General features: G+C 48.2%; 10 protein-coding genes across 10 annotated transcripts; 6 read left to right on the top strand and 4 right to left on the bottom strand.

The window, feature by feature from the left end:
* Positions 1 to 38: 38 nt before the first annotated feature.
* Positions 39 to 804, top strand: F5147DRAFT_767412 (uncharacterized protein; the record flags this gene model as incomplete). Its single annotated transcript, XM_041440886.1, has 3 exons — positions 39 to 129; positions 180 to 254; positions 308 to 804. Coding segments are annotated over 3 exons (663 nt in total), but the record flags the coding sequence as incomplete, so codon positions are not given.
* Positions 805 to 1,743: 939 nt separating this feature from the next.
* F5147DRAFT_126084 (ribonuclease E inhibitor RraA/Dimethylmenaquinone methyltransferase) lies at positions 1,744 to 2,859 on the top strand. The gene is made up of 2 exons (XM_041428160.1): positions 1,744 to 2,087; positions 2,149 to 2,859. Exons 1-2 carry the CDS (start codon positions 1,781 to 1,783, stop codon positions 2,574 to 2,576), a joined length of 735 nt encoding a protein of 244 aa, XP_041299772.1. The 5' UTR covers positions 1,744 to 1,780; the 3' UTR covers positions 2,577 to 2,859.
* Positions 2,655 to 6,704, bottom strand: F5147DRAFT_126074 (uncharacterized protein). Its single transcript, XM_041428159.1, has 8 exons — positions 6,335 to 6,704; positions 6,007 to 6,270; positions 5,759 to 5,961; positions 5,610 to 5,710; positions 4,436 to 5,556; positions 3,010 to 4,382; positions 2,911 to 2,952; positions 2,655 to 2,859 (listed from the first exon to the last, which is right to left on the bottom strand). Exons 1-8 carry the CDS (start codon positions 6,589 to 6,591, stop codon positions 2,768 to 2,770), a joined length of 3,453 nt encoding a protein of 1,150 aa, XP_041299771.1. The 5' UTR covers positions 6,592 to 6,704; the 3' UTR covers positions 2,655 to 2,767.
* A 76-nt stretch (positions 6,705 to 6,780) lies between these two features.
* On the top strand, positions 6,781 to 9,020 carry F5147DRAFT_742170 (uncharacterized protein; the record flags this gene model as incomplete). Its single annotated transcript, XM_041439533.1, has 10 exons — positions 6,781 to 6,834; positions 6,885 to 6,946; positions 6,996 to 7,086; positions 7,138 to 7,381; positions 7,418 to 7,462; positions 7,496 to 7,861; positions 7,886 to 8,068; positions 8,291 to 8,653; positions 8,706 to 8,788; positions 8,844 to 9,020. 10 exons carry the CDS (start codon positions 6,781 to 6,783, stop codon positions 9,018 to 9,020), a joined length of 1,668 nt encoding a protein of 555 aa, XP_041299770.1.
* A 252-nt stretch (positions 9,021 to 9,272) lies between these two features.
* Positions 9,273 to 11,308, bottom strand: F5147DRAFT_767408 (rab-GTPase-TBC domain-containing protein; the record flags this gene model as incomplete). Its single annotated transcript, XM_041440885.1, has 9 exons — positions 9,273 to 9,404; positions 9,453 to 9,548; positions 9,601 to 9,728; positions 9,776 to 9,958; positions 10,009 to 10,123; positions 10,177 to 10,371; positions 10,420 to 10,490; positions 10,544 to 10,720; positions 10,768 to 11,308. The coding sequence occupies 9 exons, from the start codon at positions 11,306 to 11,308 to the stop codon at positions 9,273 to 9,275; spliced, it is 1,638 nt and encodes a 545-aa protein (XP_041299769.1).
* Positions 11,309 to 11,444: 136 nt separating this feature from the next.
* Positions 11,445 to 12,375, top strand: F5147DRAFT_767407 (uncharacterized protein; the record flags this gene model as incomplete). Its single annotated transcript, XM_041440884.1, has 5 exons — positions 11,445 to 11,536; positions 11,611 to 11,835; positions 11,887 to 11,944; positions 11,991 to 12,261; positions 12,311 to 12,375. 5 exons carry the CDS (start codon positions 11,445 to 11,447, stop codon positions 12,373 to 12,375), a joined length of 711 nt encoding a protein of 236 aa, XP_041299768.1.
* A 154-nt stretch (positions 12,376 to 12,529) lies between these two features.
* F5147DRAFT_767406 (uncharacterized protein) lies at positions 12,530 to 15,890 on the bottom strand (the record flags this gene model as incomplete). Its single annotated transcript, XM_041440883.1, has 12 exons — positions 12,530 to 12,645; positions 12,698 to 12,716; positions 12,771 to 12,854; positions 12,909 to 13,495; positions 13,551 to 13,778; positions 13,834 to 14,377; positions 14,435 to 14,665; positions 14,727 to 14,977; positions 15,031 to 15,242; positions 15,298 to 15,451; positions 15,499 to 15,646; positions 15,699 to 15,890. The coding sequence occupies 12 exons, from the start codon at positions 15,888 to 15,890 to the stop codon at positions 12,530 to 12,532; spliced, it is 2,766 nt and encodes a 921-aa protein (XP_041299767.1).
* Positions 15,891 to 17,063: 1,173 nt separating this feature from the next.
* On the top strand, positions 17,064 to 19,690 carry F5147DRAFT_742167 (ATP adenylyltransferase-domain-containing protein; the record flags this gene model as incomplete). Its single annotated transcript, XM_041439532.1, has 9 exons — positions 17,064 to 17,121; positions 17,173 to 17,263; positions 17,319 to 17,520; positions 18,430 to 18,507; positions 18,559 to 18,753; positions 18,805 to 18,853; positions 18,910 to 19,017; positions 19,078 to 19,191; positions 19,248 to 19,690. The coding sequence occupies 9 exons, from the start codon at positions 17,064 to 17,066 to the stop codon at positions 19,688 to 19,690; spliced, it is 1,338 nt and encodes a 445-aa protein (XP_041299766.1).
* Positions 19,691 to 19,737: 47 nt separating this feature from the next.
* F5147DRAFT_125896 (uncharacterized protein) lies at positions 19,738 to 21,392 on the bottom strand. Its single transcript, XM_041428158.1, has 5 exons — positions 21,372 to 21,392; positions 20,878 to 21,323; positions 20,671 to 20,826; positions 19,897 to 20,619; positions 19,738 to 19,835 (listed from the first exon to the last, which is right to left on the bottom strand). The coding sequence occupies exons 2-5, from the start codon at positions 21,133 to 21,135 to the stop codon at positions 19,785 to 19,787; spliced, it is 1,188 nt and encodes a 395-aa protein (XP_041299765.1). The 5' UTR covers positions 21,136 to 21,323; positions 21,372 to 21,392; the 3' UTR covers positions 19,738 to 19,784.
* On the top strand, positions 21,158 to 24,678 carry F5147DRAFT_666063 (uncharacterized protein). Its single transcript, XM_041435151.1, has 14 exons — positions 21,158 to 21,304; positions 21,361 to 21,432; positions 21,507 to 21,784; positions 21,844 to 21,986; positions 22,044 to 22,241; positions 22,294 to 22,370; positions 22,423 to 22,502; positions 22,552 to 22,727; positions 22,772 to 22,860; positions 22,915 to 23,018; positions 23,078 to 23,820; positions 23,868 to 24,070; positions 24,120 to 24,353; positions 24,409 to 24,678. Exons 3-14 carry the CDS (start codon positions 21,625 to 21,627, stop codon positions 24,458 to 24,460), a joined length of 2,259 nt encoding a protein of 752 aa, XP_041299764.1. The 5' UTR covers positions 21,158 to 21,304; positions 21,361 to 21,432; positions 21,507 to 21,624; the 3' UTR covers positions 24,461 to 24,678.
* Positions 24,679 to 24,797: the final 119 nt, after the last annotated feature.

Below are 24,797 nucleotides of genomic sequence, written 5' to 3'. Positions count from 1 at the left end.
GAATCTGCACACCGGACAGAAATATAACATTCCTCAGGTTCAACTTATCAAATCTTCCTGTATATGAACATATCCTCGAGCTTGGTCGCAAGCGCCCTGATGCCGTGTTACTCGACATTGGTTGTTGCTGTAGGTCAAATCATAATGTTCTGTCGTAAATAATATTAACTCCATTGTAGTCGGTACTGATGCCAGAAAGGCTGCGGCGGACGGGTTTCCTGCCAAAAACATCATTGCATCAGATCTCTTCAACGGTAATATTTTTTTCCTATTAATAATCATTCTTGCTAACGATCTGTATGTACAGAGTTTCTTCAACTAAGCCACGAACTGTTCAAAACGACACCAGCTTCTTACCCCAGATGCTTCCTCCCTGGGGATGTCTTTGATCCGGCATTTCTCTCCATAACTGCGCCGACGGACGACGTCTCTCCGGCGCCAACTATTGATCTGTCCTCTTTGAAATCCCTGAACCCCCTTCATGGTCGCATTAGCGTAATAAACGCTATTTCATTCTTCCACCTCTTCAGCGAGGAGAGACAATTGCTCGTTGCCAGGGCTCTCGCGGGTCTGTTATCTGCGCAGTCAGGTTCCGTTATTTGCGGTTGCCACGTCGGAACTCTCGAAAAAGGAATAGTAAAGAACACTCTCGTGGGCTCTGGGTACTATGGGTTGTTCGCTCATTCTCCCAAAACCTGGTCATCTTTGTGGGACGGAGAGGTCTTCGAGAAGGGCAGTGTAAAGGTGGAAACAGAGTTGGTGGAAGTTGCGACTCGCGATGTGCAATTCTTCATGATGAAGTAGTCAGTGATGAGATTGTAGATACAAGCGGCATCGCGGTCGATTTGAGAAGTGCGTGTTTTACAGGGTTTGTCGATAATCAAGTCATAGCCCATGTTCAGCGTTAACGTTCATAATTCTACTAATGTTATTCATCAATTTCCATGTAGCTATAGTAAGTACATTGGATAGTCCGGCTGTTTCGAGTTCACGCGCATGGCCTATAGGATAAAATCTTGTCATTTGAAATTTCATAACCTAAGACCTTGGGCCCGGAAAATCAACGAGACCGCGATTAAACTAGGAACTAGTGGCAGACCTTACTGCTGAACATACTCGGGCTGTTCTTCCTTGGAGGGATCCATGACATTCATTTCCAGACTACAGACAATAACACGAAGGACCATCGTCTTAGCATCAGGCTGTACTCATGACACGAATCTCGCAAAATACAGTGGAGAACAAAATCAAGCTAGCGAATATGACCTTGAACTAAACAACAACCTCACCAGTAGCAGCCTGATTGGCAGGATGCAGAACAGGCTGTAGGCTTCGCTGATATCGTTCGTGGAAGTCATGGTCTGAGGATGCACTTGAGTCAAATTGTAATCCCAGAGTCGATATCGGGCATCGCTGTGCCACTGCCGCAGCCCACGACCGTCCACTGCTAGCTGCTTGAACTCGGACCTCCAAGTACTTGACTTCCAAACGAGCCCTAGTTGAGTATAAGCTGGTTCCCTACAAGATGCGAAGTCCGAGAGAAGTAGGCTGCCAATATAGAACTATAAGGGAAATGATATGGAATGCCAAACTCCAGTGAGTGTGCCTCTACCGTATGCATAAGGTTTCTGTCGTAGTATGTTCTGAGGTCGTTCGGATACATTTCACATCACCTAGGACTACGGTGAGTCTCGGGTTACGTCCTGGGAAGTTACGTCCTTATATGTACGTACTTAACTGCTAGCCGGGCCCACCCCGGGCCATACCTACTGCTTGATTCATGATTGCAAGGACTCGTCTGCTGGCCATCAGTCGCACTATGTCAACCTCGACGCGCTCCCCCACATGCCCACTATCACAATTTTCCGCTTGTGAAATCTCAGACGCCCTCATAAAGCTCGGATCTCCAAACGGGGGACACATCCCAGACATTCACATGCTCTCCCCAACATCCCAAGTCAAGATCTGTGCACCAGCATACACCGTCCAAATGGTACTCGCATCAGACAATTCAGCCCCAAAGCTCTCCTCCCATTTCGTAGATACCGCACCCTCAGGATCTGTAGTCGTCGTCGACGCCCCACCTCGTTCAGTTTGTTCAACTCCTCGTTCCATGTCCGAACTTTCACACTCATTTCTATCGCGCAGAAACAAAGAATGGAGTTTGGGGTGGTTTGATGACTGCGGGCGCACAAGCTCGGGGAGCTGTCGGCGTCATTATCTCTGGGCGTTGCAGAGACCTCGCTGAACATCGTGCAGCAAATTTCCCGGTCTTTGCGCGTGGTCATTCAACAGTCGGGCAGTCCCCTTTCGTACGCCCGTCTAGTGTAAACGTCACCCTCACCATCCATCCCAAAGATGCTGGCGATAGCTCAGACGCATTCGCTTCTGTCACAGTGACACCAGGCGACTGGATCGTCGCAGATGAAGATGGTGTCGTTTGCGTGCCAGTGGACATGGTAGACAAAGTTGCGGAACTTGCTAAGAAGGGACAAGAGATCGATGCTAAGTGTATGGCTGACATTAAAGCTGGAAAGGGCATTCAGGCAGCTTTCAAGGAGCACAGGGGCAAATAAAAACATGATATTTGGACTCGTTATCCTCTATGCGCATTAAGAATACTGGATATGCATACATACGTCATTTAACAGCACTACATCAAGTAGTCATACCGACTTGAATACTGTACAAGCGTGGTCCTCGACAACCCCAGTTAGATTTTTTTTTTGCAAAGTAAGAGAGAGTGCATATGTCATGTCTAGAATATTCATGCACGGAGACCAGTATTGAGAGAAAGCGTGGTCTTCAGAGTGTGGAGAACGAAACGAACGCTGTGGTGCAGAGCCCAAAGAAGAGAGACTGAAGGAAAAAGATCAGTCACACATCTGATAGAGATTAAAATGCGCATACTCAGCAAGATAGGAAGCCAGAACAGGACGAGCATCCGGTCGCCTGAAAGGAGGTATCAATTGGACTCATCGTTATTTGAAATACCGATGCAACACTTACGCCCATGCTGCGCTTTCTGCGCATCATTTACAGGCCTATAACCATACGACTCCACTTCTTGAGCTGGCACAGAAGCTGTGGCTGTGGCATAACTAAGGCGCCTGCTCGGGCCTGTAAGACGCGCAGGTACCTCCGCATCTAAAGCAGAGGACTCCTCAGTGCACGATGTACTAGCCACAGGCTCCTCCGGTTGCTCCTCGAGCGTCTCGCGTGGTGTATACATCGGAGGCGCATCCTCAACAGGCACCGGACGGAGTGTTGCAGTAGCAATAGCAAGCGTCATCCATTTCTCCCAAGTCGCCTTCAGTTCCTGTGCCGCCCGTGCTGCTGGATGAGTAGCATCCCTCACTTCCCCATCGACCTGCTGTTCCTCCCGCTTGTCACCGACGAACGGCCACCCCGTTATCGGGACGAAGACGGGGAACACCATTGGGATCTGCGGAAGAGCGCCCCAAAGGACAGCAGGCATCTCGGGAAGATGCGGAAGAGGAAGCTGAGGTATGATGCCTTGAGGCTGCAGCTGCGCAAGCGTTCGTTGGATCATATCCACAAAAGACGCTGTCTGTTTCTCGTCCGTTGCATTAGGAGGTACCCTGGTATCTGTATCTTTACTGGGTAATTCCAGTGTTTGTTCCGTGTGGGATTCAGGGCTTATTTGTTCTGTGGTATCTGTGCGCCGACGGAAAGTACGCATTGGTCGACGTTTGACGATAACGAGTTCTGACTCGTCGCTCTCCACGTCACCCCACTGACTCTCACCGTCGCCGTCGTCATCGTCTTGACTTTCTGTTTCGACACTGGGCGAGCGCCGTGGGGTGATATCATCAAAGAAGCCTTCAGGGGCAATATCCTCTGGGGTTTCCCCGAGTCCGTTCACGATCTCCAAGTCCGCTCCAGCCTCTACGAGTAATTCCAAACAAGGTTTGGATAGAGACAACACAGCAAAATGAAGAGCCGTACAACCATTCCTATCGCGCGCGTCCACATCGATATCATGCGCAATCAGGAATTTCGTGAGCTCCGCGAAGCCCAAAAACGACGCGAGGTGCAAAAGTGTCTGCCCATTAGACGTAGAGTGCGAAACAGCGGTACTCATGGCGATAGTAGACTGGTTGTCAACGGATACATCTATCATGGAAAGGAACTTGACAATTGTGGTCTCGAAATTTTCTCCTTCGTCTGACCGGACGAAGAGCAGTGATCGTATTTCGCGATAAGACGAGGATGCAACGACGTGCATCATGTCGTTGGCGTCTGAGGATGTCGGAGAGTCTTCATTTCCTGCAGTTCCGACGATACGGCGGGCGACGTTCTTTGCGTCTTCGATCTTGCCTGTCATTTTGAGTCCGACGACCTGTAGGGCCAACTCCATCCTGGAAATGAAATACTTAAGTGAAAAAGGTAAAAGGTTATCGGTGTGACGTACAGGGCCCTGTCTGACTCATCGGTGTATGTGAATAGAGAAGGGAGCGAGGGATCGTTTGTCTTCTCGAAGCCCTCGAACCAAACAGCGACAACACCAGGAGAGGCTCGAGGAGGTAGGACACAGACTAAAGTATTGTCGCTCCAACGTTGAGTAAAGCTTGCGGGGACGTCCCCAAAGACGCAGTTCAGTTGAAGAACATGGTGGAAATTCTCGCCAAGGATAGTAACTTCAATGCCGCCGTGCGTAGGACCAGAAGTGGGTATAAGACGGTGAATTTTGGGGAGAGCAAGTGGGGTAACAAGAGGTGATCTAGGGTCGAAGAAAAGGAAAGATGTCGGTTGTGAAACAAGTTGCGGGATGGTTGGTGATACAGGGGAAACGAGAGGCGATGATATGGAGCTTGATACTGGCGATATTACTGGATTTGCGACGAATAAATTAGCTTGTGCGTCTTCCGGCTGTTGGAACCCATTGACACCAAACATAGCTGCGGAAGGAACAGTGCCATTTTCAATTTGAGATAATGAGCAAGACGGCATGGGCACTAAAAGGTGAGAAGGTGTAGGAGACCGGGAACTAGGCACTGTTGAAGGTTGAGATGGTGTGAAGCTGGCCTCTCTCACGAATTTCACCGGGCTGTTTCTACTAGTAACGTCATATGGTTTTGCTCGCTTCTTTGGCTGGCCTTTCACGTTCGTTGCCTTGCGTTTCGAGGGTGCACGCTTATCCGCCAATTCCCCGCTCGGTGCGATCTGGGACCAGTCGACTTCGGTTTCAGTGATGGGATTGAACGCAGAATTTGACTTGGTTGTCGACTTGTGGTCATCGGTAATCATAATCGGAGGAGTCGTTCCCGATCCGACGATGCGTCCAGTATGATCCATCATTGTGAAATGGATATGAAACCCGACCTTTTCCCGGTGGTGTCTGCAGTAGCACGTAATGCGGACGGGAAGTACGACCGACCCTGTTTCGAAGTCAAGGACTTCGGGGCAGTTGAACTGAATGATGCTAGTCGTGTCTTCCTTGCCTCTCAGTCGTTCATTACCATCCTCTGGGGCATCTGAGCCAGACCTGGGAGGTCTGACACGAGCCGCGATTTTTCTAGCCACGCGCTTTGCCTAAAAGGGAAAACAAAGTTAGTATGGAGCTTCGACTATATAGAGGTACCGACCTCTCGGTTTCTACAGCTTCCGCAGCTTAGCACGCGATTGTGTGGTGATGTAGCGCACGTCACAGTCGTGGTAAGGTGTAACATATCCAAGGGAGAAGGGTCTGATTAATGATGAGTTTGTGCCAAGGACAGAGAAGTATTCTCAGTACCTATCTTCCCTTCCCGACGAGTGCGCTTCTTGGTGAAAGTCCCTGGTGGAAGTTTCAGCCATTTCCATGAACCGACCCTATCGTACAAGTACGGTTCCCCTGACGATGAGCTGGCATGGGCCAAGTCCAACGCGACGCGCACTTGAGTCTCTACGCGAGACTTTGTACCGTGTTGAGGAATATTAGGGGTCAGGATGGGAAGGCTTCACGAATTAAAATATGAATACTCGAATAAAAGATAGACGTACTTGTAGCAAGATTCTCGTGGAGGAAAAACGACTCGATGCGGAGCGGTAGACGGATCCCTTTTGGGTGGACGCACAGCAGGGGGAGGGATGACAGGTGAACAATGCATCTGCATATGAGAGGGAACAAGATGGTCGGACTCAGGTAAAGGAGCTTGCGCAGTAGAAACACAGCTGTCGCCTGTCGGGCGGATTGTATCCGGTTTCAAACAATCTGGCATGACTTGAAGCAGCACAGGGGAAGATTCTGGAGCAGAACAGGCCGAGCTAAACCGAGGTATATGACACGTCAACGACAGCGATCGGACACGAGAACCTTTTCAAGACATACTCTTCATAGGCATGCTCATCTATCAGGTCGTTAAGCTGAAGCATCCTCTCGTTGTCAGGTTTGTTCATGACACTACGCATAGACTCATTGTCCAAAACACCAATTTCGGAAAAGGTCTTCCTTGGACGAATTGAGTTATACCAGGCTGATAGGTTATGGTCATGGTGTAAGGTAACAGGATGATGACTGTCGGAAGATTCAGGTGTTGTTGGTGACGAAGAGCGAGAGTCCATGGCTGTTGCGGTTGTCGTCGACATCACTGACGAGCGAGAAGCGTGTTCACGGAGCAGTCGCAGTGAGGCCGATAGAAAGGGATAGCACGTATCTTTGAAACTGCAGTATGACCCCAACAACTCCGACAATCTGTCTGATTACCTAATATTTCACTTTGAATTAATTCTGAAGGGCCTTGGGTCAGTCTGTTGAATGTTCGTGCTTTGTCCACCATGAAGAGAGGCGCAGAGAGACAAATCAGCAAAGACGACGGCGATGACATAGAGGTATGATAACGATTATTTATGTTGTCTTGACTGGTCATTCACGCGAGCAGGAGGTCGAAGACCCTGGCAAGGGTTTCCAAAAGGCAGACGAGTCTGTCCTCACAAAGCGGCAGTGAGTATCCAGTAACTGCAGTGAGCAACGCTTATTCTGTGGCACACAGAATACGTGGTTTACCCAAGCGAGCCACGGCTTCAACTAAGGCTTTGTCTTTCGCCGGACTCCCCAGTGCACCTCTTTCACCCGCGGATTCGGTGAGTACTTAGTCAATGCCTTGCAAATCTTTCCAATAAAAGCCCATTCAGGAACCACCTGCTGCTCCAAAATTTGGTGGTTTCTCAGGGTTTGGCTCAGGAGCTGGACCGAGTCCTTTCTCATTCACCCCTCCAGCCGCTACTGCATTCGCGACCTCAAACGTTGCACACTCTGCGTCTGCTGCTACAAAGGACTTTGCATCGGTGGTACAAGCCACTAGTACTGCCAATGCATCCCCGAATCCTTCAGATGAAGATTACAACACAGAACTGAAATATTACAAGTCTATTCGTGGTCTTAACATCTCCTTTTTGTCGGCTATCCAAAAAGCTGTAGACCAGGATCCTTTTATTGACATCGCAGGCCTTCTTGAGAGTTATAAAAATCTGCGGACTACCGTCCAAACAGATCTTGATAGCTCATCCAAAGCCGCTAACCAGAAGGTATCAGCTTCTGGCCCTCCTGTGCTCGAGAAGGCTGCACTTCCAGCAACTGGATTTCCCGTGCCAAAAGGCTTCTCTGGATTCGGTAACTTTGGTTCCCCATCATCACCTACTTCATCCACAAATGGAACGGATAAGAGCTCGACACCTAACAATGCCTTCGCCTTCTCCACATCAACTTCCAACACGAGCTCGACCCCAACTTTCGGTTTCGGTGCCAAAACGAGTGAAGATAATCCTGCAACACCATCTCCCTTTGGCACTTCGGAAGCCCCGAAATCGGCTTTTTCATTCGGGACTAAATCCGCTGATTCCAACTCCTCAAGTCCGAGTTCATTTTCATTCGCCCCACCAGCCGCACCTGCACCTGTACCTGCACCCAGCAAAGACAAAGATAAAGATGATTCAAAAGCCTCATCGGCATTTGGCTCTAGTTCAAGCATTCCTAACTTCTTCGCGTCATCCAAAGCAGCATCATCCACGTTCTCCGACCCCAAGCCAACATCAGCATTCGGCACCACGACATTATTTGGTAACAGTACTGACTCAAAGACGCCCTCCTTCTTCACCCCAGGGTCCTCAGACCTATTCAACAAAGTATCCGCTAAAACCGGTACAGGAAATGAAGACACCAAAACCGGAAGCACTGGTTTATTCGGCAGTTCCTCCTTCACACCACCTACAAACACTTTCGCATCTGCTGCCACCGACAAACCCACCAGTGCTTTCGGCACGTTTGGCGGAGGCTCGCCACCAAAAGGAAATGGTTTTACGTTTGGGAAGACGGGGGGAGGGAGTATTGGCAATCCCGTAGGGTTTGGATTCGGCGTCGCGAAGCCTGCAGATGGGGCTTCTACGTCTTCATCGAGCGCTCCCACAGAATTCAGCTTTGGTGTTCCACCAACCAAGTCTGTCTCCCCGCCAATGGACACCGCCAGTCGATCAGGGTCACAACCTGCTGCCACCGATGAGGGCACAGACGATGCAAAGTTGCTGCCAACTAGCAATCACGATGGTGAAGGCGAGGGTGAAGAAGATGAAGAGACAACGTATACTGTGAAGGCTAAAGTCTTCAAGCTTTCAAAGACTTCTGATAAGTCTGAGTGGAAGGAACTGGGTATTGGTCAGTAATTCTTTGTTTTGGCATCATCCACAATCTTGCTGACTTTCGATAGGTATGTTCCGTTTGAAGAAACATAAGGAGACAGGCGCACGACGCGCACTGATGCGCAACAGTGCCACGGGGAGGATTGTTATTGTTCGTTTCTATCATTTCGTATCAACTGCAGTTGCTTACCCACGTATCCCGTTAGAACTTCAGGTTGTTCGTGTCACTAACCCCAACACTGATGAAGACGATGGTATCCTTTGTCGGACACGATGAAGGTGCTCCGGCATCGTTCCGAATCCGTGTAAAAACACCTGAGCAAGCTCAGGAGCTCAAGACTGCTTTGGATCGCGAGGTCGCAGCTGTCAAAGAGTCCAATTGAGGGGTTTGTAATTCCATGTCTCTAATGTTGCCCATGTCTAATTTTACATACTCCCTCGTATACCTCTGCCTATACACTGCACATTTCCATATTCTTTACTCATCGCATCATCTAGCATAGTTGCATGCATTTCTGTGAAGGGCTCCATCCGAGTTGTTGAAGACTCGGGCAGCTTCGCCCCCCTGCATCATAGATTGTACTTCAAACCACATCTTACACGTGCGCTGCGCCGTTGGAGTATGTATGAGATAGCTATTTAGCATTAAAATGACTTTGAGCGTTGTGCCATATGGAATTGAGCACAAAAGCTTCGCTGAGAAGCATTTCAATTTCGTGGTCTCCCCAGTCCTGCGTCGGGAGGGATTGCAGGAACATGATGATACCCTAGCACACGTAAGATATACATTCCTAGGAAGACAAAGGTGGATGTACCTGGAAATCCATTTGCCGGAGCTTTTCGCTCCACTTGACGAGGAATGCAGAGCATACATAAAGGTGGAATTGAGAGAATGCATCTGCTCCTTCAGCCTGGGATCATATAATCAATAACAGACATCCTACGAAGGTGTGGCCAACTCACTAGATACGTGTCCCACATGCGGATCGTGTTCTTCACACTGATTTCTCGCATCAGAAGACAATTCATCCAGCGGAAAGCGAACTGCATGAATTCAACATTTTGGGACTCAAGGTGTGTATACAGGGGAGCTGCTCGATCATCAGCAGCCACTGTGCGCAGGTAGAAAAGAACTTACCATCAATACGTGCAACAAGCTCAGCCATGCGCTTGACACTTCGCTGAATGCCAGGTTGTGCTGAGATGTAGTTATCCTGAATGCCGTCCAACAAACGTGACAAGCACCAAAACGAGTCTGCCTCGACAGCACTCAGGACAGCCGTCGGGAGCAGAGAGGTATCAAATTCTTCCGGATCCGAATCTGCAAGTAGTCTTAACGTTGCACGTAGCCATGAGACAATGATAGCATACCAATGTAAGCGGAGAGGAAAACCTGGAAGAATGGGGTAACGAGGTCATTGATGCCTTGAACGTATCCACTTGCTGGGTGTCGTATTGCCCAGACATAGAGAATTCTTTCGAGACTCTACTTGCGGCAGAGATATTAAGATCTGCTGGAATAAAATCGTGACTACTTACACGTTGAGTGGATGCCTGCATCCATAAACGTACACCAGGTCTCGTCCGTGGTACGTCGATCTCGATCTGATGCCATATTTGTTGGTCGAGCCCTTGACGATCCCGAGCGAACGCTAGTTCGACTAGTGATGAGTATTCTCCTCTCTTTCGTGCTAGAGTGGAAGCTCGAAGGTTTGATGGCAAGGGGAGGTAACCCTAAGCGTCGACATTAGAAGGTAAGGAGATACAAGGAAGATAGCTCACGAGAAGAATCGGCCATACAGCAGCTCTTAAATCGTTGGGAGTACCCGCCCAAGCTAATTTACGGAGTTCGCCTATTTGTGAAACCTCAGGTATATGGTCAGTGAAAGCCTACAAGAGCGCGCACTGATATTGACATCGTCTTTGCTAAGACAATCGATGAATTTAATTCGTCGATTTGTGCGAATTGAGCTCTCCCGAAGGAGCTTCTCAGCATCACTCGAACGTGGGGAATGACCCATCCTATGATTAAACCTTGGTTCTGGCGGTGGTTGAGGAGAACGGAGAAACCTGTGCAACGGATCTAGATGTCTGATTAGATGTGGAAAGAAACTTGATAGAGGTAAATACCGTTCATAATCTCGATAACATCAGATTTGATGGAGCCTTGGTCTGGTTTAGCTTTGATGCCAGCAGCTTGCTCCATTTCTGGCTCGAAATCCCCTACGACCATGTCACTGTCGACGTCTACATCGCCAATTGGATCAATATCTTTGGGTAACTTGGCACATAAAGCCTCCTGTGAAGTGCCAGATTTTCTAACCATTGTCCATCCGCCCTTTGCAGGTTGAGTGGTATCGGCAGCATTCGAAGGGTAGGAACCTGGACTTGGCGCACTGAGATGAGTGTAGGAGAATGAGACATTGGACGAAGAAGAGTTGCTAGGGGGCCTAGGGACTGGTTTCGGTGCTGTTATCGGAGATGACTGGCGTCTATATGATGATGGGGAAGGAGGGAGCCGCCACGAGTTTGAGATTGTGGACTGGCGAGGTGATTCAGAGTCTGATCCACTATCCCAAACATCGTCTTCTCCCCAGTCTGCGTTAGATCTTGCATTGAATGATGAGTGCAGACCAATGTGCGGTCGTGCAGGCGGAGGCTTCGCCGCCATCGTTTCACGGCGAGCCAAGTTATTATCTGCCCATTCGTGGTTAAACGTTAAGTATTACATTAGATTAGGTAATCAACCCGCTATTAAATTCACCGCTGGGCTGGTAGCCGCTCTTCTCTTTTGTATTCAAGTTGCAATGTCTTCAGAAGATAAGGATTTCAAAGGGCGGTGTATGTACTGCAACACCGACGTCGGTCGCGACAAAGTCAAGACATGCGGTCGCTGCCGGTAAGTAGAACTCGCGGAGGAGCCGCTCCTCACTGCCTACAATAAATATTATTAGCTAATCCTGGTCTTTGCAGACTGGTACGTTATTGCTCCAAGGAATGTCAGATCGCGTCGTGGAAAACCCACAAATTACGATGCAACCCAAATCTACGCGAAAGCCTTGCAAGTGACCCAGCCAGTAACGCCCTAAATACGGCCCTTTCCAAGTGGATCAATAACTGGAGGGATGAATTGCATAACTGGGCGATATGGGCAATGGATCTCGCAAACAGTCCACCGGACCGACTTGCTACGCATTGGTCAGTTGATCATAGGCGACCCCGTGCTAGCAGCTAAATGCAGTACAATAGCTTTGTGATCGAAATTGAGCGTCGACTGAATCCCCCGAGCGCTTCCCAGTTCTTCCGGGTGAGTACTCTCCGTCGGTATCCTCAGTACGTCTGAAATCCCACAGATGCATGGAGGAGGTGTCGAAACTCGAGCAAGTTTCATTGCACGCTTGGAAGAAATAAACGAGGCCAGCGAGGAGACCGTTGCATGTGTAAATGAGCGCCGGGGCACCGACACTGCTCAAATTATCATCCTCTGTGAGGATTTAATTCGATTCTTATGGTTCTCTCTCCGAGATGGAGGTGCATCCTTGCGAAACCGCGACCCTGCCATGTCCAAGGCACTTGCTGAGAACTGGCAACAAGGCATGATTAGCGCAATCGAAACTGGCCGTCGTGAGTGTAAGAGCCTTGCGCCTGATTAGTTCTAAATATTGTACTCCAGCCCAAGCATCCAAGACTCATCTGGACAGAGCCGCAATCAAGGTCATAGGACCGCCTCCCATATGAGTTGATTATACCACGGGCGGCCGCTCAAGACGGGTGAGATGAGTAGTTCATTTCGAATACCACACTTCTACGGACATTCTCATACATTACATGGTGTATCATAACGATAGGCAAGGTCCAAAGGATGATTTAGCAAAACAATCAAAGATATTAATTACGCAGCAGCAGCAGCCCGCTTCAGGAAATCTTCCTCGTCCCATCCATAGTAATCTTTTAATTTCTTACCGAATTCCTTGATCTTCACAGGATACAGAGTGGGATCCGGGTGAGCTATAAAAAACGAAGATAAGAAAGGGAGCTAAGTCGGCGAGGTTGTACATACGCTTGTGGAATGTGATAGACTGTGTAAGCAGCTCAGCATCACGGTCGAATTCCTGATATACTGGATGACATACCCTATCTCCATCGTGAGGCGGATCGAATCGCACAGACGACCCGGCGGTACTAGGATCGTATGAAAAGCCCATGTCACGCATAACCTGTGGACATGTGTGAACATTCCCTGAGTCGATACCAAAGAAAAAACAAGGCACCTTGAGGAAGCTCTCCCACTTCATTGCTCCCCGTCTCTCGTCATCTCCAGCGCGAAGCAGCTGATGCATGTACCCAGTCGTCTTCTTACCCAGTTTCGAAAACCACGTGTGTTTGCTGTTCACATTATCCTTGCTTTCCTCTTTATCCTTGGCCTTGTCTTTGCCCTTGGCCAAAAACCCGCGGTTGAACATGGATGCATGATCAGGACGAGATTTGATCTTCTCCTTCTGAGGGACCTCCTGTAGGAAAGAATGACCAGAATGAGCCGTGGTTTGTTCTGTCAGCGGCAATGAAGCAGTCGACATGTTGTTGAGAAGGGTTGTCGCCGAGCTGTTCAAGCTAGCCCTCCTAGCAGGGCTTGGCTTTGAGGGGCTAGAGGGGGGAGAGGCTACGCGCGCTGCAGGTGACACAGGAGACACGGGGGCATCTTCGGGGAGGACAGGCAGATCCGTGTCAGTCTTCTTCTTCTTTGGCTTCTTTTTCTTTTTCTTCTTGCTAGCAGAGGCAGTGTCAGCATCGGCGTCATCCTCGTCATCAACCTCTTCGACCGTGGTGCGAGTATCTTTAGGCTGTGCAGAAGAGGCTCCTGCATGAAGATAAATCAGGTCTGGATGTACGGGCAAACATTGACAGACACAAACCAGCAGCTTGTGGAGGCTTAGCCCCGAGGGCCCTGGGAACTCGTTTCTTCCGAGGAGTCGGAAGGGGTCGCAGTGGAGGTAATTCATCGTCTGGGATACCGGACAAATCGATCTTGAGAGCCGGACCTGGCTTGGGCTTTGTGGCAGCAGTCTTCGGAGTGAAAATGCCCTTGCGAGGTTCATTGCGCTTCGCAGAGCTGAGCTTCGCGCTCGATGAGAACATGCGTCCTGTGTTCCGCAACCAATGTAAGCAGATGATAACCATAAGAGCTATTAACTCGACCTCTTAACGAGCCAAGGAGCTTTAAGAACGGATTGCCCTTCTTTTCCTCAGCTATTGCTTCAAACTCGGGCACTTCTGTCTTCGCATCGAAAAATTCGGGGATGGCCATCGCAGTGTCCATAGCCTCTCGCAACATATTGCGATATTGCTCATCTTCATCAGAATCATATTCAGTTTCTGTCTCGTACTCGTCACTGTCATCGTCTTCATCCCCAAAGTTCTGGTCAGAGTCGATCATATCGTCGCCGCTTTCGTTAGAGGAGTCGGAGACGGATTGGAGCTCGGGCATGGAGCCATCGCTGCCGTCATCTGCACGACCATCAGTAATGGTAAGCATCTTCTTCGATGGTCGCTTGTGTCCACCGCCTTTCTTTCCGCCTTTGTTCTTGAATGGGATCAAACTCAAATCACCCCCATCGTCTGAATCTGAATCGTGACCTGCAAGGTGGGGGACATAGAATGAACTCCATTGAGGTGTACGGCGGAGGGCTTCATCAAGCTGCCAAAGAGTATCTATGGACATGTTGGAAACGTTTTGGTAATTCTAGAATTTGTAATGTCAGGGCAACAGGACTAATAAGAAAATTACTGCAGGACGTACCACGTCAACATGTTTCCACATGTCTTTGAGGACTGTCCGGTCTTCAGTGCGGCTGAGCGGGTAAACGAGGTCCTTGAAATTGGCGTAGCTATTTGATGCTTGCTGGGAAAATATCTGCGCATCAAGCCATTGCTCATACTGCTCGGGCATCTTGCGGGGTGTCTGCTTCATCTTCTCACCCTGCGCTCCTAACAAAGGACTATCAAGAAGCTCCTGGAGTTCTAACACGACCTACGGATACCGATGATCAGCTAAGGAGACCCCACGGAAGACCTGCAGCTCTACAACATACAGATAATTCGCCGACGGCATCCCACATAGTCTGAGGAAAACGTTTTGCTTCTCTCGGAGACTCATCAACCGCATCGTGCAGGATGTGGTATAAAATCCTCTTCGGATAGGGTTGCTTGGGGAAACATAGCTCGATGATGATGGAGTCTAAGAATGACTTGCATGCATCCTTGAGACCAGCCCAGTCAAAGGCCATCTCGGGTTCACCAGGATCGGTGTTCTCAACCGCCTTGAAGTAACGAGCATAATGGGCTGTCGCATAGTTAGAGCGTGTGATACACAAAATTGACAAGATGTTGCCGTACGCGTAGTGGTAGCAAGTACAGAGAATTTCTTTTGACCAAGATCAACTAGGTTAGAGACTAAATCACAAACGATAAGATAACGAGATAGTAAACCCTGATCCTTTTGCAGCTGGATGTGAGCCGTTGCGTCATTGAGGCCGGACTTCTCAAGCGTTCGCAAAGAATCGAGGACGATCTTCCATGCCGAAGCAACCATGTACGTATTGTGAATCCTACATAGCCGACATATGATTGAACCGGTTAAAAATGGAGCATCGGACAACGTACCTGATTGCGATGATGGACGCCACATAGGACGGATCTGATCGTACCTCCCTACCGTTCTTTGTCGTGCCATATGGTGTACGAGCATTGAGCTCCTCGGTGATCTTACGGTGGAAAGATTCCGGGTCTTGCAAATTGGTGATATCGTCCAAATATGCTAGACCACATGAGACAAAGGTATGACTTATGCATGTGATCGCGTACCATTGAACTGAGAATCCGCGATCTTGATGCATTTTGCCAGTTTCAGAGGTGACATTACAGCAGTTCGTGCATGCTCATTGACAAGGTCCTCTGCCGTTGTACCTCGAATGAGCGGATCGCGTGGCAATCGGCAAGATGTACAACTTGCCTGCGAGCAAATCAAGTTTTTCCCTACCACTCATTTTACTTGAAAGCATAACCTCCCCAGTACCTCTTGCTCCAAATTTACCATTTCGTAACACCAAGGCTCGAGAAGTCGTAGGTTTAAGACCATTTTCATCTCGTTTACCACCGTGTTTTGAGACTTGAACATGTCGTGGCCCTACTGGCACGAGGTCTCTTGAGGTAGAAAGAACAGGAGGCACTTTCGCAGGTTTTTTCTTGGACGCCATGGACGATTGATGCTAAGGGCGCTCTACTAGATCGTGTGAATCTTTGCTTTGTCTTTGTTGACGGGAGCGTTGAAGTGGCTCTACTCGCTTTAACATAGTACAGTAACTACCAGTATTCAAGCAATCGTCGGCGATAAACCCTTTGATGATGGTCTTCGGGAACGGTATTCTCTTGCTCACGCACTCACGGTCCGCAATTCTTGGTTCGCACGAATTTGTTCGAAGCACAGCTAAAGCCACGAATAGATAAGTGATGGTGGCAATGGTGGCAGACGCCAATAGGACTTTGTCTATATCAGCACTCTGTGCGTTCCACGTTCGTTTCATGGCGACTATGTCACTCTAGCGCGATAATCGCCTGCAGGTAAGTACCTACCTGCCAAGTTGAAGTAATCACCGAGGATAATTGGCAAAATGATACTGCCTCTGGGCGGTCAACCCGGCAATTGCACCTCATCCGACATTTGACATGTGTGGATGCGGTATGTGCGCGCTACTGGGAAGAATGGACCTTTGACAGTGCAGTGCAGCGTATCAAGCCACCGCGGCTTGCATGCCAATCACTCCGTGGATTCCCTGTGCGTCCCAAGATATCCACCAATACTATTTCGCCGCCTTTGACAACCGGTTTCTCATAGGACCTGTCATTCAATTTGTTGTACGTCTTGAGTTTGAGCTCATTCAAGTCCCTTCAAGTTGCACTTGAAAGCTCTTAATTAATTTTCGTAATAACCTGTAATACAATGAATTATTTTGCCGAGCCTCGTCTGAAGAAATGTTGAGTTTCCAACTTTAAATTTCGCTTTATGTAATACCCGAACAATACACGGCCCTTGTAAAAATAGTCAATAATCGGAGATTGCCTTGCCTATATGCAGTACGAGCGCGAAGTTGGTACGTACCAGTGCCAGGTTGCGCCGTAACATCCCCCCAAGTGTATTTGTGTCCTATAAAGTCTTCATCTTTGTATCACTAGAGCTTCCGAATTTCACCAACTTTCTTTAGTTACTTTTCGTTGAGGTTGAGCCGGTCTCCTCCTTGTGCACTATTGCACGTTTCCACTCACTTTCGACTCCCCAATCCTTTTTTTCAAGTCAATTCCGAGCAGCGCTCGATACACTCGTTTCTTTGCCCATCTACTACCCCTTTGTTAACTACCAACCTCTTCGATCAATGGGAAAGCTCATCTGGCACGAGTTAAGTCGCTACATCTCCCTCACGGCCAGTGTTTGTACGTCGCATCCCTTTATCTGGCGAAAATCGTCTCACCTGATGTTAACAGATGCAGTATGGGCCAGTTTCTGGGGTTTCTTCTTCCGCAAGTTCTTTTGGGATTTCATCGGTGGCATCTTGCGCTCTCCCGGTGGTCTACAGTGAGTGTCATAAGACTTTGTTGTACTAATCTGTATTCATGTTATCTTACAATAGACCGTCACCCAAGTTTGCTCTGTTCATCAATGTTATTGTCAAATACCCCATTGTGCAGATAGGCACCATGGCCCTCGGGTTTACCATAATCGCGCTGGAATATCCTATCCCCATCCTCAAGGGAACTGCTATATTTAGGAGCATCGCTCTTAGAGTGGTGTTACTGATCATGCAAGCCGCCGGAACGGTTTTATTTTACCAAGTGAGTCTCCATACGTCTTGTACTACCAGTTTTCTCATACAATACAATAGGGCACAAATGCGGCACTATGGTCATTGATTGCTGCAATGTTCTACATTCGTGCATTAACATTGAGAGAGACAATGCAGGAAGCAATAAGAAACAAAGGCCGAGCGGGTCAGGCATAATGAGTACGTTTACACGCAGTGCGGCTATTTCCAGACCTTTTCAACGGTATCATATGCTGTTAGTCCGTGACTACAGTATTGTTACCAGTTTCCCTTTTCGATATCTTTCGCTCCCTGTTGTATGTACAAATTTACAGTGTATCAAGATATCAAGCATTGCGAAACATGGACACACGTGAACCTACGTGTTTCATTACATATAATTATGTAAATCGATGGTGGTCGTGAAGATGTTACATGTTACATATGTCAAGTATAGTATCCCGATTTGCAAACCACCGGGCAGAACGGCGAGAGGCGGAGCGTGGACATTGAGCCCAGTAACGATATCGGCATTGCATAGTACTGCAGCAGAATGGGCAATCTGACTGCAAAGTCGCAGCGGGACATATATCAGTACTCAGCATTGCTTATTTTCTTCGTCTGATTGTTGACAGTTTGTGGCTGCAACTGTTACTTTGCCTCTTTTCCTATGCTCTCCATCTCTATGTACATTGCATTCCCTTGTGTACAGTGCTTGTGTTATAGTAATATTGATGGTCATGATACCTGAGCTTGATCCGTCGTGATGGTCCAATTGTTACAAACAAGTTTTACACGGCCTCCATCTTTTGCTTGTTTACTTGGTAAGTACTAGCCTTACTACAACAGGCTCGCGATGTGTGTTCACGCCTCCGACCAAATATTGACATGCAGTTCAGTCATGAATGCCTCTGATATCATATCCGCGTTACCCAGCCAGTTTGAAGCTGCGCAATCTTCAGGGGATCTGTTTTTCTTCCCGTCGGAAGTGAGCAAGCACGAGGAGCTCGGGACAGAGGTGTGTTTCCGTCTGCTCTCATCGCAATTCGTACGAGCGATCAATCCACAGTGGGAGATCCGCATATGTACGGCGCTTCAAAAGAAACCAGCCGTGTCCCCACCTGCTGGGGAAGCAGGAATCGCGCCATCTGATCAGTCGGACGAGACTTCCAAGAAATATGATCCATTTGCGCCTCCATACGTCCCGAATCTTCATGTTGGTGATTTACGCGACGAATCGTCCGGGACGGAATATGGTGTACTGGTACGCTCCATTCTCTCCGTACAAGCATCCAAGTCAGCTCAATGTATTCAGTTAAACAAATACTCGGTCGTCCCCCATCATTTCCTTCTTGTAACCAAAGGTTCCCTACCAGCTGCCCAAACTCCATGATCGCCCACTGATGCATATGATCGACAGAATTCATGCCGCAAAATTCACCCTTGATGCCTCATGATCTGGTCCAAACTTATCTACTGCTCCTCGCGGCCCGCAAAGCACGTAAAAATTATTTCGCTTTCTACAATTGTGAGGATCTCTCGTGACATGACGATCTGACGACAAACTTATACTGAGCATTCATCGAAGGCGGGTCAAACAGTGGAGCCAGCCAAAGTCACAAACATATTCAGTTCATCGAAGTCGAAGATGATGGACCTCCGATCGAAAGATTAGCTAAAGCTGCGAATCTTGAAGTTTCAGGTACTTGATGCTGCTGCTCTTCTAGATATCTATGATCGAACCAAGCTCACCCTCAGGAAAACCGTTTTCGCTGTCATCGGTGGGATACGCTAACCATGTATATCGGCTTCCGACTCTGTCGAATGGCGCGTCACCGGAGCAGCTCGAACAAGCGTTGTTCCTTCCATTCTTATCCCTTTTGGATCTTGTGATTTCGACCGTACGACATTCCCCGGACTACCCGTCTGGTACCCCCTCCTATAATGTGATTCTAACTTTGGAACACATGCACTTGATCCCGCGACGCTGGGAAACCTATACCCTGGGAGAGTTGGGAGCGACGTTGAGCGTCAACTCACTTGGGTTCGCTGGCATGCTGATGGTGAAAAGCGAGTCCGAACGCCAGGCATTAGAGCAAGAGAAGATTGAAACGGTACTCAGAGGTGTCGGTGTGGAAAGCGTTCATGAATTACAGGTTGCTGGTACATCGATGGAAGCAATGGATGAGACAAGTGCTTGATGGTAGCATTCACGATCGTAGAGACTTTATACACGTACAAGGCCACATACTCAAAGGATAGCAAGAAATGGGTAGCGTTCAAGAGCATCAGGTATTATTGACCAAGTAGACCCTTCACTCTCCACATGGTGTCCAAGGAAGCAAGCTGGAAGATCCGATTAGCGAGGTTATGCTTTCTTTCATCCGACGACTTTGAGAGCGCTTACCAGTTGGACAAAACCTTCCTCTCTGATGACTTGTGCTACGATGGATTCTAGCTCTGCATGGGATAGCTTGTGAAGGGCCGGAGTGTCGAGCAGTGATGCAACAAGCTGGGTCCGAGTTGAATTGTGACTTTCTAAGGGTCGATTTTCCGACTGAAGGGATCGTGTGACGCTCGAAGGCAGTGGAGGCGGTGGCATCGTGTTTGAACTAGTACTACGAGTAGACGAGGATGGCTGGGAAGAATCAGGTAAAGAGCCTTTGGTAGAGCTGATGGAGCCAGACGGTGCTTGGCATTGACTAGACTTTGGGATGGTCATCCGAGGTGTTTCTGGAGGTGTAACGAAGGTACTGTCATGAGAGGGTGCAGCCACGGATGCCGTTTTCGTAGAACTACTGCTCAGAGACACAGGTGTAAACCTAATCGGTGTCGATGGTGCGAATGTCGGTAAATTAGATTCGGATGATGGATTTTCTGAAGGAAGTGCAGTCGACACTGGTCTGAGGGGGGTTTCGCCTATTGATGGCCAAGCTTGTGAAACAGATGGGAGTATAGTACCTCGGCGGGAAATGTCGTCAAGAAGGCCTGTCATAGCTACAGTAGGGATGCGAGTGACCGGAGTCTGCGGCTGTGGATTCAATCTACAAGGACAAACAGGTCGTACAGCCTCGATAAACTGAGCTGCGCTCGTTGCAGTGGTAAATGTGATCTGAATGCGCCGATATACCTAAGAGAAATAACTTGGTAAAAAGTTTTGAGCGAACAGCATATATTGTACTGGCTGGGAGGTCGAGTCTGCTGTTCTCGAGTGCAGATACCGAATTCCAACAACAGCATCCCGATAGACAGCTCTGAGAGGAAGGCCATGGTCGGGTTGCCCAGAATTTGTCCTCGAGTTTGAGATCGATGAGAAGGAGAGCAAATCAAGATCCTCCTAAAGGATTATGCTTTTTAGTGTGATTCGTCACCCAAAGTAAGAGCCTACGAGGATGATCTCTCTCTGATCGACGCCCACGCTATTAGTGTTGCTGTCGAAATTCCATACAACTCGAAAGCGGACAGAGACAAGATCTCCTGCGGAAGATTTCTTCGCGTCCAGATAGAGGTTAATAACGGGGTGGACGAAATGTTGCCATTCTGCATCTGTAGCAGGGTTCTGAGAGTTCGACGACGAGCTCGTAGGATATGAACGCGAGTATTTTGCTAGCGGATAAGTAACAGATGTTGTCGTGAATTGAGCCATTCTCTGGGTGCATTGAAAGTTCTATCATGGCAGCGGGACGTGTTGCCGCCAGTATTTTTTTCAAAGTCCGCGCGATACAAGCCCAACTGGATCATGCAGGAGCGAGTTCATAGACAAGAACCACTCGACAATCCACCGTGAAGCATCCACTACCGAGCTCTGAGCACTCGTACGTCGATATGGAAAGTCTCCGTATGGTCAATTCTTAAATATTGTTGTTGATAGAAATTACTTACCTGGACCCTAATCGACCAAACCTTCCGCTACTCTCCGAGGGGCCAATACGCTACCATATGAGTACGTTCTATTTCCCTATCTGATCTCTCGTCACCTTCGGCATCAATAACGGAACTTCAAAATATTAATTAAAGGCCACATCATAAAGCGCGACTTTTTCAGTTTCGCTCTATACTACATTCAGCCTCGTCATAGGCGTCTCTGGTCGCTGATCTCCCTGTAACTATCTGCAACCCTCTCGACGGTCTTCACATGTGTTGGGATTGCGACGACTATTATGGCTCGAGCACGGACTCCGATTTAACGGACCTGGACACGGGCTCAGATAGTAGCAGTCAATGTAGCGAGCATAGCAGCCCGAGCGAGGCGCCCGGTGAAGAAGTTGTAGGTGACTATGGCGGAGAGACATATAGTAATCACTGTCTTTTTTTTTTATCAGCGCGAAATTGTTCACCAACTTTTGCTTCAAAGTTCCAGATAAACAACCCGTAGCAAAGCGCGTCAGGACGGACAAAGGAACCGATATAGGAACAGCACTAGCAGTAAAACGTTCCGGCAGAAGAAAGAAAACTCTTAGTCTCATCGTTACTGTGCCAATCGATATTCTTCTCGAGGTAAGTTAATGAGCATTGCACATGCATCTTATTTGTTTGACCTCCGCTTCAATATAGATTTGTAGCTTCTTGGAACCGGTGGACCTCTCACATCTGTTCCATGCCCATAAAGCTTTCCGTAAGGTTCTATCGTCTAACCACGCAGTCTCAGTCTGGAAAGCTGCTCGCGTCAATCGTGGCGGTGTTCCTGACTGCATGCCTGACATGTCTGAGGTGGAATGGGCTGACCTATTATTTGGTGGTTCTGACTGTCAAGTTTGTCTGGTCTTTGTTTATATCCTTTATAATTTCGTGACCACAAGCTCAGGAATGTGGCATGAAGAGAGTGTGGGGTATAGACTTCGGTATGAGGCGCAGAGTATGTCAACCATGCCTCAATGAGAAGTGAGTACTATTTTATATTATTATGTCCTTATCTGGCCAACAATCCGTCAAGCTTACTGTGCAAATCGGCCTTTCCATTCGTATTTCCTGAATACGATCCGATCATTCTGGATTTGATCCCATTCAGTAGTAGTGGGTGTTCTCTTACTATGACTTATCTGTATTTGATCCTTCTGCACAGTCGGTGTTGAGGATCATGACCATGATTATATTGCCGACTTGGGCTGCAAGTTTTTTTGGTCAGATGACATATCGAAAATGGCAGACGAGTTGGAGGTGTACCTCAAACCAGGTGCCGAACAAGCATTAGAAGACTTCAAGCAATCACGCAAGAAATATGTTGATTCCGATTCCAATGTAGATTCCTACCAGTCGGTTTATTAAATCTAACAGTTTGGAAGCATATAGCAGTCTGTGACGCTTGGGTCGCCAGTGATCGTGCACAGCAATCGCTCCGTGCCCGTGAGCTTCATAGCCAAAATACAAAGCTGTAAGTAAATTCTATCGACTCGTCATCTAATCACGTCTTGATCCTCTATGCTAGGTTTCAAGCTAGACTGGTCGATCTCGGCCACGATGCTGAGGACGTGGAGCGCATGTTTGACCATCATCACTATGGCGTACTAGATAAGGAGTTTACCGACGCACGTCAGTGCTCTACGACATTTGCATTTGAAAAGAATCGTCCTTACATTGTCGATTTGCAGGCTGGAAGCGTTTGATTCCAAAAGTTGAGCGCAAGCTTGCTCAATTGCAAGAAGAATGGCGCTTCGAGAATCAAAGAGAAGTGTCATCTATCCGGGAGTCTAAACTGTTGACTATGTACCACAAATACGTGCGGCCGTTGCCACAGGGTATTGTACCTCCTCCCCGAGATTTCCTGAAGCTATGCGACATTGCGGAATTTATCAAAAGCCCACCCACTGGGGACACAGAAGGCGATGTTCAACCTTGCGATGCTTTCGCCAAAAAAATTCCCCAGTTTTGTGCCGAATATATGCATAAAAAGAAGCTCGAGCTGACGCGACTGCTTGCCCTCTCCACTGATGCAGTACAAGACACCACGACGCTACAAGGCCAAGGAATCAACGCCCCTGATGATATGTTATTGCAGCTGGCAACCTCCGTTTTTCAATGCACTTATCCGCGGTCATTCCCATTGATTACATGGGACAAAGTACAGTATCACCAAGGGTCTTCTTCTCACAGTCAACGCATGGCCCTCCGATCCAGTTACGCACTAATGATGTCGATATCACCTTGCACATTTTCGATCTCTCCACGTGGGGTGGCCGCTGTACGCTCTTTGTTAAGCTTGGTCGGTCTCGATGCCCAAACAACGACAGCAACCACAATGGACGACCTCCAGTGTCGCTTTTTCTGCTCCAATTGTTCCCCCAAGCCAGAGAACGGAGGATCCTACCGGATGGCGATGAACTGGCGTCAGGGCGTTCGTCTGATGTTTGTGATTTTTATGATGTGCTTACCATCTTCTAGGTCTTCCATTACGTCGAGGATCAAAGTCCATCGCATAAAGAACCTCGTTGGAAATTATTAAGTATTGGACAACTTCATGTTATTCAAAGTTCCCCTGCGCCCGAATATCCCGCAGCCACTGAGGAAGTGTGGCGTTGTAACAAATGCAATGTATACCACGGAGGCCCAACTACAAAGGTTTTCGTGATTAAGCATATGCAAACGTAAGTCGTCGCCTTTTCTGTCTCACTTCACCTTTTTGACGCGTAGTAGGCATGGAATCACCACTCCAACTGAAGGAATTGACTTTAGCTATGACCAGGGTCTCATCGAGAAACCACCACCAGCACCGAAGTTCTTCGTCACCCCTCAGACCAGGAAGCCCTCAAAACCAGGCACGACTCAGAAGTCTAAATCTTCTACTGGGTCGGTATATCGCTGCCAACATTGCAATGGCTCAGCTCGGACTTTCGTATTGGAAGGAGTCGAGCAGCATCTCAAAGTCAAGTAAATAAGCATTTGTCAATGACCCAGATCCACTACTTAATGATTTTTCCTTCAGGCACGACATCAAGTCTCCACATGAAGGGCCAGATTTTTATAAAATCAAGTAATTCCATCGCACTTTCATTTTTCATAGCCTCCCCTTCATCTTTCGCTCTATATATACAACCTTTAACACAACTCCAGCGGTTACGTACGCCGTCTGCATCTCTAGCCCTATGCTTAAGTATATACCAAGTTTGGTCTTTGATTCACAGTACTCTTGAAGGACGGTGCCTTAAGTATACCAACATGATGCCAATCTATAATTGATAGTTGGATACCCTAAGTCCTAGAATATCTAACCGCTCATCATTTCTGTATCTCTTATGATATGTCTTCGGGACGCGTCATGGGGACTGCGAGTTGTTATCGACCATGCCGTTCTTGGTACTGGACTAGTCTCTC

The sequence above is a fragment of the Suillus discolor genome (genome assembly GCF_016758755.1).
Source record: "Suillus discolor strain FC423 chromosome Unknown F5147scaffold_2, whole genome shotgun sequence".
Taxonomy (NCBI): Eukaryota; Fungi; Basidiomycota; class Agaricomycetes; order Boletales; family Suillaceae; genus Suillus; species Suillus discolor.
Note: the sequence above shows the minus strand (reverse complement) of the source record. Positions and strands in the feature narration are given on the sequence as shown.

Bases quoted from the DNA above. Each gene is read 5' to 3' on its own strand.
- F5147DRAFT_126084 (XM_041428160.1), top strand. From the start codon at position 1,781: ATGATTGCAAGGACTCGTCTGCTGGCCATCAGTCGCACTATGTCAACC. The intron at 2,088-2,148 runs GTTCAGTTTGTT...TCTATCGCGCAG, and splicing joins CGTCGTCGACGCCCCACCTC to AAACAAAGAATGGAGTTTGG.
- F5147DRAFT_126074 (XM_041428159.1), bottom strand. From the start codon at position 6,591: ATGTCGACGACAACCGCAACAGCCATGGACTCTCGCTCTTCGTCACCA. The intron at 4,383-4,435 runs GTACGTCACACC...TTTCATTTCCAG, and splicing joins GATGAGTCAGACAGGGCCCT to GATGGAGTTGGCCCTACAGG. The intron at 2,953-3,009 runs GTAAGTGTTGCA...ACCTCCTTTCAG, and splicing joins GCAGAAAGCGCAGCATGGGC to GCGACCGGATGCTCGTCCTG.
- F5147DRAFT_125896 (XM_041428158.1), bottom strand. From the start codon at position 21,135: ATGGCTCAATTCACGACAACATCTGTTACTTATCCGCTAGCAAAATAC. The intron at 20,827-20,877 runs GTAGGCTCTTAC...ATAATCCTTTAG, and splicing joins ATCAGAGAGAGATCATCCTC to GAGGATCTTGATTTGCTCTC. The intron at 19,836-19,896 runs GTAAGCGCTCTC...CGGATCTTCCAG, and splicing joins AGGAAGGTTTTGTCCAACTG to CTTGCTTCCTTGGACACCAT.
- F5147DRAFT_666063 (XM_041435151.1), top strand. From the start codon at position 21,625: ATGTGTTGGGATTGCGACGACTATTATGGCTCGAGCACGGACTCCGAT. The intron at 21,987-22,043 runs GTAAGTTAATGA...GCTTCAATATAG, and splicing joins CAATCGATATTCTTCTCGAG to ATTTGTAGCTTCTTGGAACC. The intron at 24,354-24,408 runs GTAAATAAGCAT...TTTTTCCTTCAG, and splicing joins GAGCAGCATCTCAAAGTCAA to GCACGACATCAAGTCTCCAC.